General features: G+C 49.4%; 1 protein-coding gene across 1 annotated transcript; it reads right to left on the bottom strand.

The window, feature by feature from the left end:
* Positions 1-3,982: 3,982 nt before the first annotated feature.
* On the bottom strand, positions 3,983-12,845 carry C1H1orf216 (chromosome 1 C1orf216 homolog). The gene is made up of 2 exons (XM_033422156.2): positions 8,061-12,845; positions 3,983-6,385 (listed from the first exon to the last, which is right to left on the bottom strand). The coding sequence occupies exon 2, from the start codon at positions 6,378-6,380 to the stop codon at positions 5,691-5,693; it is 690 nt and encodes a 229-aa protein (XP_033278047.1). The 5' UTR covers positions 6,381-6,385; positions 8,061-12,845; the 3' UTR covers positions 3,983-5,690.
* Positions 12,846-13,843: the final 998 nt, after the last annotated feature.

Genomic DNA, 13,843 nt, shown 5'->3' with positions numbered 1-13,843 from the left:
ACCTGAGTTAGACTTCCCTGCTCCTGGTCATGGGGTTTCACTCTGGCAGGAAGGGGAAGGTGGCTCACTGGCTAAACCCCTCCCTAGTGTATGGAACTTCCCCACTCTTCTCACTGGCCCAGGGACTAAGAAATCCCCACTCAGTGACTTTAAAACAACCTCCCAAGTATAGAAGTCTCCGGCAGAGACCTTCACAGAGGGCAGCTGCAGCTCCCCCTCTCCTTGACTGAGCGGCTAATGCATTAGTCTTTTGGATGCAAGTCCTATCTACCTGCGCAGGCAAGACTTGCTCAAGGGCAGGGCTGGCACTATAGGGCTTTGTGCAGGGGGGCCTTGATTGTTTTAATGCATACAAAGCATCTTCAGACCCATTTCCTCGTTCAGTCTGTACAGTTGTCACAGGCAAAGAAACAGGGGCAGTCTAGACAGTCTCTGGACCAGGTCTTCTCCACCCAGGTACAGCAGTAGCCTCAGAGCTTCCCACTATCAGGCCTGATGGCCAGCGTGCCTGATTGGAAACAGCAATTCTTGGCTGGGTCAGCTCATCCACTGGGGTCCTGCCTCAACATCCCGGCCCCAAACTCTGCTGGCCTGGCTCCAGCCCTGACTTCCTGCTCTTGTCAAGCTCCTTCCCTAACCCACCACCACACCAGGGTCTGGGTCTGTCCCTAAACCCAGGATTGGCAGGGCTCCTGTCAAGGTGCAATTCACCACACTTGTTCCTTGGCCTGGCTTTCGCCTTTTTCTCAGCTCAGAAAGCTCTCTTATGGAGAGGAATATTAGGCAGCTTTATTTTTTAAAAGCCTTTTTAAAATGATGTCTTTTAAATTTTAGATTCAGACTCCTTAAGGAAAAATTTGATTGTTTTTCTGTGAAAAAGTTAAGTGTGCATCACAAAAGCACTATCTATAATAATAATTCTCATTAACATAGTTTACTATATGCCAGGTACAGTATTTTGCACAGTATATATCCATTGAACCCTTGCAACAATCCTATGAGGTAGTTACTACTATTGTCTTCATTTTAAGATGAGGAAACTGGAGAACAGAGAAGTTAATTGATTTGCCCAAGGTCACAGAGACAGAAAGAAATGGCGCCAACATCCAAATCCAGGGGTCTGGCTTCTTAACCACCGGTTTTACTCAGAAAAGCCTTCATGCATTCAGGAAAGGGGCCTTTTCTGAAAATTCACCCTCTTGTGCTCTGAGGGCTTGATGTTGTCTTGTTAGAAATCCTCACAGTTAAAGTTATTCAAATCTAGTTACAGCCCTTTGCTAGAACAACGTCTCTTAATAAATGGAACTTATTAAAACTGGTCCAGTATCAGGACTTCCCTGGTGGTGCAGTGGTTAAGAATCCGCCTGCCAATGCAGGGGACACGGGTTAGAGCCCTGGCCCGGGAAGATCCCACATGCCGTGGAGCAACTAAGCCCGTGCGCCACAATTACTGAGCCTGCGTTCTAGAGTCCACGAGCCACAACTACTGAGCCCATGTGCTGCAGCTACTGAAGCCCACGCACCTAGAGCCAGTGCTCCGCAACAAGAGAAGCCATCACAATGAGAAGTCCACGCACTGCAACAAAGAGTAGCCTCCTCTCGCCACAACTAGAGAAAGCCTGTGCGCAGCAACAAGGACCCAACGCAGCCAAAAATAAATATAAAATAAATAATTTTTTTTTTTAAAAAAGCGTCCGCTCGCCAATGCAGGAGACATGGGTTTGAGCCCTGATCCGGGAGGATCCCGCATGCTGCGGAGCAACTAAGCCCGTGCGCCACAACTACTGAAGCCTGTACACCTAGAGCCCGTGCTCCGCAACAAAGAGAAGCCACCGCAATGAGAAGCCCGCACACTGCCACGAAGAGTAGCCCCCGCTGTCCACAACTAGAAAAAGCCCTCGTGCAGCAACGAAGACCCAATGCAGCCAAAAATAAATAAATAAAATAAATAAATTTATTTTTTAAAAAAAGAAAAAGAAATAATGAGACAAACCTTAAAAAAAAAAAAACTGGTCCAGTATCGTTTCTGTTTAAATGTCAAATGTCGAGATAACAAGAATTATTAATGTCCTGGGTCACTGTTTCAGCAAGAAGTATACTTTGTGAGGTTTAAAATATATATACCTTGTTGGGGAGGGATAATAGGAAATATTAGATTTCTCTGAAATGTTTCCATTTTTATAAGTAGAATTAATTTTTATTTGTATAATTTAAAACAATCAATAAAATATGCCTTTATCTGATCAATCAAAATATGCCTCCTGTAGCACGAAGCCTCTAAGATGGCCCCTGATGACCCCTCCCCCTCATGTACTCAGATCCTTGTGTAATATTCTCCCTTTAAGCAACCTTTTTTTTTTTTTGGCGGTACGAGGGCCTCTCACCGCTGTGGCCTCTCCCATTGCGGAGCACAGGCTCCGGACGCACAGGCTCAGCGGCCATGGTTCACGGGCCCAGCCCCTCCGCGGCATGTGGGATCTTCCTGGACCGGGGCACGAACCCGCGTCCCCTGCATCGGCAGGCGTACCCTCAAGCACTGCGCCACCAGGGAAGCCCGCAACTTATTTTTAACCAATAAAATATGGCAACACTGAGGAATGTCACTTCTGTGATTAGGTGGCAGGAAACTGTGACTTCTGTCTTGTTAATGCTCTATAACTGTCTTGGCTTGCATGATTTGATGAAGCAAGCTGCCCACGTGGAAGGAACTAAAAGTGATCTCCAGCCTACAGCCCTCTGGGAACTGAATGCTCCCAACAAAGGAGACCAGGGACCTTGGACTGACATCTTTTTTTTTTTTTTAAAGGTCAGTATGCAGTGTTTTTTTTTTTAATTTTAATTCATTCATTCATTCATTCATTTATGGCTGCGTTGGGTCTTCGTTGCTGTGTGCAGGCTTTCTCTAGTTGCAGGGAGTGGGGGCTACTCTTTGTTGCAGTGCATGGGCTTCTCATTGCAGTGGCTTCTCTTGTTGTGGATCATGGGCTCTAGGTGCACAGGCTCAGTAGTTGTGGCACACGGGCTTAGTTGCTCTGCGGCATGTGGGATCTTCCCCGACCAGGGCTCGAACCCGTGTCCCCTGCATTGGCAGGCAGATTCTTAACCACTGTGCCACCAGGGAAGCCCCTGGACGGACATCTTGATTGCAGCTTGCTGAGAGAGTCCTGACCTACAGAAATTGTGATTGTTTTAAGTCACTAAGTTTTAGGGTAATTTGTTATGCAATAGTAAATACTACAGTACTACACCAACCGCAGTTGGTTGAATCCAAGGAGGTAGAACCATGGATATGGAAGGACGGCGTATATGGAGGGCTGACTATACGTTACACACAGATTTTCGACTGCATGGTGGGTTGGTGCCCCTAACTCCTGCGTTGTTCAAGGGTCAACTGTAATATACTTTCTTTATAAAAGTATTGAATTTTTTAGAAAGTAATTTATGAATCATCATACAAACTAATGTAACATAGAAGATCTAATCTAGATTGGCGCCAACAAATATCTGAAGTCATGTACATGTACTATAATTACATCTGTGTCAGAACCATCTAAGGACCCTGACTCAGTCTTTCACAATCAGACCCCCCTTCAGGGAAGTAGTGGCTCCAGGGCAGGTTGAGTATATGAGTGTAATATAGGAGTGTCGGAGGTGCACATGTGTCCCTCACAATTGATGCCCCTCCCTTTCAGGCCCAAAGGTGCCTTAGGACAAGGACAATCCCATATGGGGCTCTTGGGCAGAGGCCAAAGTCTCCCCCGTCAGACTGAGAGGCCCCTGAAGAAAGATTCCCCCCACATCCACCTCCCCATATCCCCCCATGAGACTGCCAACCAGAGCAGACTGAATTCCTCCCCCCAGTGTCTTTCCCAACACCCGCGCCCCAGCTCCCAGCCCAGAACCCTGCTCAAAAGGGGAGCTCAGACAGTGAGGAAAAGAGGCCACCTAACAACAGGTAGAATAAAAACACAAACCCAAGAAATGAATTTCTTTGCCCCAGTTTATCTTCGTTGGTCCAGAGGCCAGGTTCACACTCAACATGCAAAAGTGAGACGCAGAGTTCCCAGGGCCATTGCTTCAGCGTCACTCCCTATACCTCTCACCTATGCACCCACTCATTTTACAGATAGGGAGACAGGGCCAGAGGCATCAGTGACCTCTGTGTCACTGCTCACCTATCAGGATTTTGCATCCTCTTGGCTCCCAAAATCAAAGCAGGGAGCTCAACTACTTTAGTCCTTGGTTCTCTCCAGAACTCACCCGCTCTCCACCTCACGGAGCCTCTCCTCTGCTGGGGCCTGTCAAGCCCATGCACTCACAGAAGAGGGTATGGCCCAGCATCCTAAGAGCTTCCAGTGGCTGGACTGACACTGCCCACTCTGGAGAGCCAAACTGTGGCTCCTCCTGGCCCAGACAGTCTGATTTCAGAGAAATTGACCAAATTAATTTGACACCTAATGTTGCTACAGCCAGAGAGGCACAGCAAGTAGAAGCACAGAGAGGGAAGTAAGATTTTTCTCCAGCAGCCTTGGAACACCTCTCCACTCCTTGCAAGCTTAGAAAGCACACATTCCTTTTCTTTTTTCTTTTTTATTGCGGTGTAGTTGACATATGACATTATATTAACACAGATTCCTTTCCATCAGAAGCTTAAGTCAATATGGTTTGCAACAGCTCCCTTGCAGTGGAGAGGTGTGATTTGTTTGGAACTGGTATTGTAGAATTCCCATTCTCCTAGTCTTCTCAGGGTTCTGCCATCATCATCTCCCCCATCCCCATCTCCCACGTGCCCAATGGCTGAGTTCAAGTGGGACAGTCCCCTATCTTCTCCTCTGATCCCGCCTCCATGCCTGCCATGGTGTCCATCACCATTCCAGCTCCCTTCCCTGATACCAGTTCTCTACCCATTGCCTTGGCAAGATTGCAGCCAAAAAGCCATAGTAGGCCAGAGTAGCGACCTAACTTCCTACAGCAAATCCACCATCAGGGACAACAGCCTTAGCAGAGCAAGATCTGGGAGGAGTGAAGGGGAGGGATAAGGAGAGGTAGCCGAGAAATCCAAGAGAAAGGCTCAGCCACAGCCTTCAGATAATGAGAGCAGGCTAGCCTTCTCTCCAGGGAGCAGTGGGACCCTGTGGAGAAAAAAGGCTAGTGGAGACCACGGGTAACATAAGGTATGCATGGAGGCCCCACGTGTGCAACTGAACATATATTTGCACACACTTGCTCCAGAGTCAGCCTGCAAATATACATGCTCCTAATGTATACATCCCATGCACGCACCTGCACACATGCACCCCTACACATAGGCCTGCACACACAAGGGCTCACTCACAAACACCCACCACAAATCTGCACGCTCAAACTCACTCATCCAGAAACACACATCTTTTGCATATATATCTTCACTCATGCACACATACACACACCGTGGGGTACCCATCCACACATGCATATACAAACTTACTTCCTCCTACATACATACTATACATACACATATGTACATACTCACACATAGGGCTGCTGCTTCTCACATGGCCTGTGCGCATCTGCCTACATGCTAGCACTGACATACTCACTTATGCTTCCCTGCACTCACACCAGCAAATAATCTGTACTTGCTTGTGCACAACCACACACATGCCTGCAAATATATACATAAACCCTTGCACCCCTGTACAGAGACGCCCTTAGCCCTGGTCCTGGGTTGTGGATGGGGCTGCCCTCTGTTGGAGACAGCGGATAAGCTCCTTCCGGTTGTCTAGAATGGTGTCAAAGCTCTCCTGCAGACGGGCCTGCTGGTCAACCAACTGGTGCTGCAGGCCCCGGATCCACTGGAGCAGGGCCAGGCGACGGTACATCACCAAGTGCACATGGTGCTTCTCCTTCTCCTGCTCTTTATAGCGCTCTTGAGCCTGCAGCTGCTGTACGGCCTGGGCCACCGAGGGCAGAAGGGGAGCTGGAGGGCCAGGGCCGGGAGGGGTCCCACAGGCAGGCTCAGGGCTGCAGCTAGGGCTGTCAATGCTCAGGGAGCTGCTGGCATAGCCATTGTCCTCCAGAGGGGAGCAGACTGTGCTGGCACCACCCATCTTCTCAGGCCCAGCTCCAGGGATCTCTGCCCCCTCTGGTGGGCTGCGGACCTCCCCCTCAGGGAGTCCAGGATCCTGGAAAGCCTGGTTGTCAGAGGGCAACTCAGAGAAGCTCCTCGTCAGTATGGGTTCCACTTGGCCTGGCATCCCATGCCAATTCTCATTGGTATCTTTGGCACTTGCCATGAAGTTGGAGTTGCTGTCTGGTTGAAGCTCGGGCTGACATACTCCAGGAGGCGCGTCCCCCGGGAACTGCCCCCCTTCAGCTACCCCTGGCTGGATGGCAAACATCTGGTCTGTCAAAGGGAAGCAGAGAATGAGTCAGAGCAGGACACGGTGGGGTGCCTGGAGTAGAGGCAGCCTAGCAGCAGGGACAAGGCTGCTCCTTTCCCTTGGCTCTGGTAACACCTCCCTTGGTGGTTTTCCTCTTCCCTCTCTGACTGCTGATTCAGTCTCCTCACAGGGTTTTCCCGCAGCCCTGAGGCAGGCTGTCCTCTGATCTCTCTGCCTCTAGTTAAAAATGTAAGTTTGTCATGGCTCCCTCCCTAACCTCCCGCTAACCCTCTTCCGGCCTGCAAGGCCGTGCTTCATCTGGCCCCCGCTCACTGCTCCAGACTTGCCTCTTGCCACTCTGCCTCCACACTGCTCAGAGATCTCCAGACACACCATTATTCTCCTCATACAACTCCCTGGGCCTATAATATCCTTCCTCTCCCCTTCCCTCTAAGCTCTTCCCTTCTGCACCCAGCAAATTCCTTTTCATACTTCAAAACGCAGCTCTAGTACGCCCACTTCCCTGAAGCTATCCTGATATCCTCCCCACTGCCCCGATATACACAAACACACACAGTTAACTATGCCTTCCTCAGGATCCCCACTGCCCTGGGTATATGCTGTCTTATTCATGTTTGTTTCTTGTCCCCGGTACATAGTTTATGATCAATAAATGTCTATTCAGCTTTTTTTTGTTTTTGTTTTCTATCTTGTAATAGCAGCTTACTGGCTCCCTAGCTAGACATGGAATTCCTCTATATACCCTCCATCATATTCAGGAGCCAGCACAGAACGTGGCACTAAGCAGGCATCAGCACATCCTTGCTGAGTGAGTAAGTGAATGGGGGAGGGGGACTGCAGTGGGCTATCTATGCTCAGGGAGACGGGCCGAGAGTAGCAGAGGCTACTGCTGACTGCCCAGGGCTGGAAGAGCTGGGTTGGGTTCCCTCCTCTGCCCAGTGAGGAAGCCCTTCTCCCACTGACAAGCCTCTCTTCTGACCTTGCCCCTTCCCTCCATGTATAGTACTATCCCGGGTCCCTGCCTCTGGCTTGCTCCATCCTGAGGCCCTAGAGAGAGAACACACCACATTATTCTTTCCTCCCCAATAACTGACTTCTCCCAAAATTAGGGTTTAAATTGACAAGAAGTTCCTACTGACCATAAACTACTAGGATTAGAAAAACTGGGGATCAGTAAGAGTGAGGAAGAGCGTAAGTGGAGGTGGCAGGGACCCTCCCCACATCCAGGTGGGAAGAAGTCCTGGGGGCAATGGTGTAGGGACAGTCCCTTCGTAATCTACAGACTCCATCCCTTTAAGCAAAGTGCCTGGAGATGTCCCCGCCCAAATGTTTTCTATTTTCTAAATTTGGGCGGGGCCGTGAAGGCAGCTGGAATGAGGTGGGGGTCTTGCTAAGGACCTAGGGGTTCTCGGAGACGGTAAAATGGGAACCGAGACACCCCAGGATCAGGCTTCTCTCTAAGCTAATCCACAATTTGTGTGTGGGAGAGCGCTCTGTAAGGATGGGGGGAGGCGGCCTCCCTTCCTGCCTAGCCTTGCGGGAGAGGGACACTACCCCCAGGAGACAGAGGATACTTACCGTCCATCCCTAATCTCTCCAAAAGAGGCAGCTGGGCAGAGGCTGTGACCCCCGCCCCCTGCTAGGGTCCAAACCCTCCCGCTCCGGGCCCCGACTCACGGCCTGGAGGCGCCGTCCCGCCCGGCTGGCTCTGGTTCCGAGCGCTTGCGGTGGGAACTCGTCCCTCGGGGCTGGGCGGAGGGAAGGGTAGAGGAATCCCTCGGCTTGGGCGTCCACGCGGACCGGCGCGTGGGGTGTGGGATCCCGGGCCGTGAGCCCAATGCAAGCCGGGACTGCCGAGTCAGGCGGCGTCAGCGCGGCAGGGCGGGGCACCCTGGCCCACGTGTGCCGGTTCGGTTTTCCGCGGAGCCGCGCGCCTGCCGGAGCGTCGGAATCGCCTCCCCCGCCTTCGGCAGCCTGGACCGAAGCCTTGCAGGTCCTGTTTAATTCCCTAACCGCATTTACTGGGTCGCTCCGATCGGTTTTCCTCACTGCAGATACAGTGACATTTTCAGAATGAAAATCTGATCATGTCACCACCCTCCTGCCTAAAACCCTTCAATGGCTTTCGCATTGCAGGGTAAATCCTAAGGCTGCAGCCGCAGGGCTCTGAGCATCCTGCTCTCTCTCTCCAGCTTCAGCCTTTGCCCTTCAGTCTCTGGAACTGGGTCTCATGCTTCTTTCTGCCACACTGTTCCCTCTGCCTAAAATTCTCTTCCCCCTCTCATGTTTAAGATCTCTTTTCAGATAAACCTTTTCTGACCTCCTAGGCCGGATTAGTTCCCCCTTTTATATTATCCCAGGGCATTTTGATCCTTTTCTTGATAGCATCTATCACAATTTGAAGTTATATGTTCATTTTGTGCTCATTTAATTAAAGTCACTTACTGAACAGAGTAACTGCTTACTCTAATGATAAGACCAAAAGCACTGGCTGCTGTTAGGGAGAGGCAGCCCCAGAAAGAAGTCTGGGACAAGTTTAGCCTTTAGAGCACATGAGCTTCCAGGAAGTCCCTTCCTACCCCCCAGCTTTACTGAGTAAACCAAGCAATTGGCTATACCTTCCTCCTGCTACCCCCTCCCTGCCACCAATTAAAAACAAACAAAACAAAACTATGGATTCATCTTTGAATCATAATACGTTAAAAAATACCCTTGTCTTTCCCGCCTCCCTTTCTTTTGCTTTTTTTGTTTTAAAAGAAGAATTTGAGTCTGATCTCCATAATGAGGCATCCTCTTCCATTTCCAACTTAATTCCAGTTTACCATTCTGCAACCTAGAGATTAAATGGCAAATTAAATCACACCAACAAATCCTATATACAAAATAAGGGAAATGGAAGAGAAAAAAAAAACATTTCATGATTACGACAACTCCTATTTTAAGAGGGAAAAGGAAATAAAAAGGAAAAGGCAGAAGTAACTCAAGCTTTGGACACTCCCCCAGCTAAAAATATACACGTGGAGACCTCAGCCCCATTTCTACACCAGGTTCTGAGGCCTAACTAGTCTCGCTTTTCCCTTATCCACTGCAAGTTCCCCTTACCTTCAGCTGGAGTTTTTTTCCTTATGAGGTGACCCAAATCCTCACTTGTAAAGTCTCTGAGCTTTGGTGGTCTGCAGTGATACAGGTCTTCCTATGTCATAAAGTCACGACAAAATCTCATTGTTTGTTTGGTGGGCCCTGAATAGCTCCTCCTCATACCTCTCCTGTCTCTCCCAGCTCTAATTAGGTGGGTCATATGGAAGCCTGATGAATCTAGGAATAGGACTCCCACTCTAGGTGTCAGAGTCCTTCTCTGGGACTTTTTGAAATAAAATTAAAGGAAGACAAAGCAGGGAAGATGTGAGCCTAGGGCTGTAACAATCACATTTCCTGCCAAATAGAAGTCAGTCTGTAGTAGGAGAAAATAGTGCTGACATACAGACACAGAAAGACAGAAGTCCTGGTGATGGTCCTGTCCCTGTTTCCTGAGGCCTTGGTATACCTTGCAGCAAGACCCTAATTTTGCCAAGCCTAACTTGAGTGGAATTTCTTTCACTGGCAATCAAAAGAATCTTGATTAATACAAGAGCACAAGGTGGTCCCCTGGGTCCCACTGAGGCACCTCTCAGCGCTCATTAACTAGTAGCAACTCTGTTTCCCCTTAATAGCCATTATCAGCCTACAAGTGTGACCTCCTTTCTTCTATTCCTCTAGTATTACGAGGAGCCCAAAACGCAGTGGAATCGTCTCTGCATTCCCTGGTTAGAAACATTTCTCCCTAGATGCTAAAACCTCCTGAACCGCAGAATGTCGAATATCAGAGACAGGAAGCAAACTCTCCGGAGAAAGTCATTAGGTACAATCACATAACATGCCACACTTACCTCTACCTCTTCCTATGTATTCTGGTTACAAAAAAAACAAGAATTATATATTGATTGTTGATCTAAAGCCTATATTTTACTCAGCGTGCAATAACCTGACATAGCGGAGTCATCAGTTGGTCACTCCATTGTTCTATAAAGCTGATTATCTCTAAACAACATAATACCTGACAGGTAAATTGAATTCCAAGGGCATCAGAATGTAGCTTCTCTTTTCTTAGGCAAGGATAATCTTGGGTGGGATACTCTAGCACGTATAATTAATGCAGTAAGTGCTCAGACAGTGGTCCTGGCAGCTCCATGACTTTCAAGAGAGCTGGGAGCCTGGAGAACAAAAACCCCCAGGAAGGCAGGGGCATCCATGACCACAGAAAAGCAGATATACAGATGTCTGTTATTCAGTCACCAGAGGCTTCTTCAGTCAGGATGCCAGGGAATCAGTCACCCCAGGTGAAGGGGTGTCTGTAGCTGTGTCCACCCAGCTACATAGATTGCAGGGACTTAACTGGCAGGGACACAGAAATCACCAGAGATGGACAGTACCAGCCCAAACAGGGCTCTGCAGAAGGCCAGCCCATCATGAAGATCTAGCAGTGGAAAGTGATTCGCTATCTTGGTGAGCAGACAGATGTCAGAGCCAAGACTGGCTAGCAGTGAGTGGCCAGATCCAGGCCCTAGGGGCCTGGGATGTGAGGCAAGGAGACAAGGGAGTCTGAGAGGAATTTCTACTTCAGGGAATAGGACCGGCATGAGTTCCTCTATAGGTGGATAATTTCTCAATGTCAGTACTCCCAGGAAAAAAGAGATGGCTAGGATCAAGGTGTTTTAATCTCAAGGACCTTGCCCCTTCCCATTCATTTATTCATATTCAGGACACAGTTATACAGGGCTACTTTGTGCCAGGTAATGTGCTGAGGATTAAGAGCAAAATCAGAAGTGGTGGTGGCCTCGGAGAGCTCTCTGTTTAGAAAGGGAAATAGAAAAGAGTGGGCTGTACAACGTGATAGGTCCTACAACAGAGCTAGAAGGCAAAAGTAATGAGCCCAAAAGACGGGAAGGAAAAGGCTTCACAGAGGTGATATTTGAGCCAGGTTTTGAAGGATGAATAGAAGCTCACCGAGAGAAAGCAGAAGGCAGTGGAAACTGTATGCTGTGTGCGTGTTCAGATAACACAGAGGAGCCCAGTGTGTCTGGAGCTTGGGAAGAAATGGAGATGGGAGGTGAGGCTGGAGGATAAAGTTGGCCCAGTTGTGAAAGGCCTTGACCTGCGTTCCAAGGAGCTTGGGCTTCATCCTGTGAACGGCAGGGAAATAACTGAGGAAGCCCCCAAAGATTCCACATCAAAACAAAGCACAGGCATCTAATCCTGGGGGACAAGCTCCATTGTGACCTGCTTTCTTCTCTTTTCCTGAGCTCATATCACCTGTCAACTTCCCACATAGCTTTGGGAACTTGGACAAATCAAAGCATTTTAACTCTTTTAGGTTAAATAAAGATAATATGCCTTGAACACTGTTAAATAACATTAAAATTGTGAACACTGTTACTTGGGCTCCTAAGGCCAGGCAGAGCCCTGGAGGACCTTTGAAGTACCTGAGAGCCCTTAAGGCAGAAAAAAACCATTCTCCAGAATTAGCTCAGCTCAGCAAAGGAAGGCCTAGGAAGCTGGTGACCTAGTTGTTTTGTTCATCCATTTCTCTACCACCCCTTAAAGGTAAAGTGTCACTCTCATCTATCCAGAAATTGATGTGTGATCACCTTAGGTAAGATGTGTCCCTTCTCCACCCCCAACATGGCTGTTTTCTCAGCTGTAAAATGAGGGGCTGGTACATCAAATCTGAAGTTTTACAGCTTTTTTTGTCTTAAGCCTTAGAATCATCCTTTTCCAACAAAATCTTTGTAATATACCCAGTTTGAGATCTCTCCTGCCCTGAACCATCCACCCTGAACAGCTCCTGAGGGACCTCCCAGGAAGCTTTTTTTTTTTTTTTTTTTTTTTGCGGTACGCGGGCCTCTCACTGCTGTGGCCTTTCCCGCTGCGGAGCACAGGCTCCAGACGTGAAGGCCCAGCGGCCATGGCTCACGGGCCCAGCCGCTCCGCGGCATGTGGGATCCTCCCGGACTGGGGCATGAACCTGCACGAACCTGCGTCCCCTGCATTGGCAGGCGGACTCCCAACCACTGCACCACCAGGGAAGCCCCCCAGGAAGCTTTTAAAGCTCAGTGGGGCAGTTCCAAATGTACTGCTCCACATTAACCTGGGAGATGAATTTCTCTTCCCAAGCCCCCCTGCATCCTCCCTCCTGACCCTGAAGGGAAAAAGGAGAAACTGAGGTGTGTTTTGGAGATGCTGGAAGCCTGAAAGTTAGCATAGACTTTTTCTCCCCAATGCACCCAAATGGTAAATAGCCTCTCTTCCACCAGGAGCCCAGAGAAGCCAAATCCAAGGTCCCAGAGCCCACAACAGAGTGAGGTAGAGAAGCCGATCTGCAGGGAGAATGAGAGAAGGGAGTGCCTGTTCCACCCCCTTCCTAGCAGCTGCCTCCGTGGGCTCCATAATCCCCCTGCCCTCTCCTCCACCCCACCCTCGGGCCGCCCACCTCTCCTCCACCCACCCATTCGTCAGTAGGAGGGCACGCTATCAGCACAGCCTTTCAGGGACTGACAGGTCCTTTCTGGGTGCCCCCCACATGTAACCACTTAACCTCCAGCACAAAGGGCCAGGCTGAATGGGCTTGAAGCCGGTGGCTCGTGCGGAGGGGGAGGTCTCAATAGGATTTGGGGAGCTGGGTGTATAAACTGCTCTGCTCCAGCAGCCCTCAATGGAGGAGCTGGAGTCGGGGCATGTGCCGAGGGGAGGAGCCCGGCAGCTGCATCCCACCCCTGAACAATGATTTATTCATTCTTCTGGCACACACAGAGAAAACAGACTGGGGGAACGTGGCTCCACAAATCGCCCTCGGCCTCAGCTGATTCCCACGGCAATCGGGCAATCACCGTGCCCCGTCCCACCCTGCCCCTCCCGTTCTCCATAAGGAAGTAGAGTACACCATGGGAGGCCTTTAGTAGCCTGAAGGTCAGGCAGGCATGCTCTTTGAATAGGCTCCACTCAATCTCAATCTCCCTCTCTGAAAGCTTCCTCGTCAGGTTTTCCTCGTACCCATTTCACAGCCAGAGAAACTTTTGCAGGAAAAAAAAAAAAGGCACATAGCTTGGCCTGTCTCAGGACTGCCCCAGGGGAAGGGCTGAGAAGGAAGCAGGAAGTTGGGGAGCTTAGCCTAGAAATAACTGACTAGTAATGGGAATGCAATAAAGGCTTGCTGATAAGTTAATGGCATTCTCTAGCCACATCTGGCTCCAATTCCTGGAAGAATCTTCGGGAGACATTTGGGGAGTAGGGAACAGAATGAAGGCAGGTAAGCAAAGATGCTAAAACCAGTAGACCAAAAAAAAAAAATGTCGGGTGGGTGGTTTCAGGAAGCTAAATTGTGACAAGAATAAATTCGCTTTTGCCCTCTTACCTCCATACCTCAT

This window comes from Orcinus orca, chromosome 1 (genome assembly GCF_937001465.1).
Source record: "Orcinus orca chromosome 1, mOrcOrc1.1, whole genome shotgun sequence".
NCBI classification, from domain to species: domain Eukaryota; kingdom Metazoa; phylum Chordata; class Mammalia; order Artiodactyla; family Delphinidae; genus Orcinus; species Orcinus orca.
Note: the sequence above shows the minus strand (reverse complement) of the source record. Positions and strands in the feature narration are given on the sequence as shown.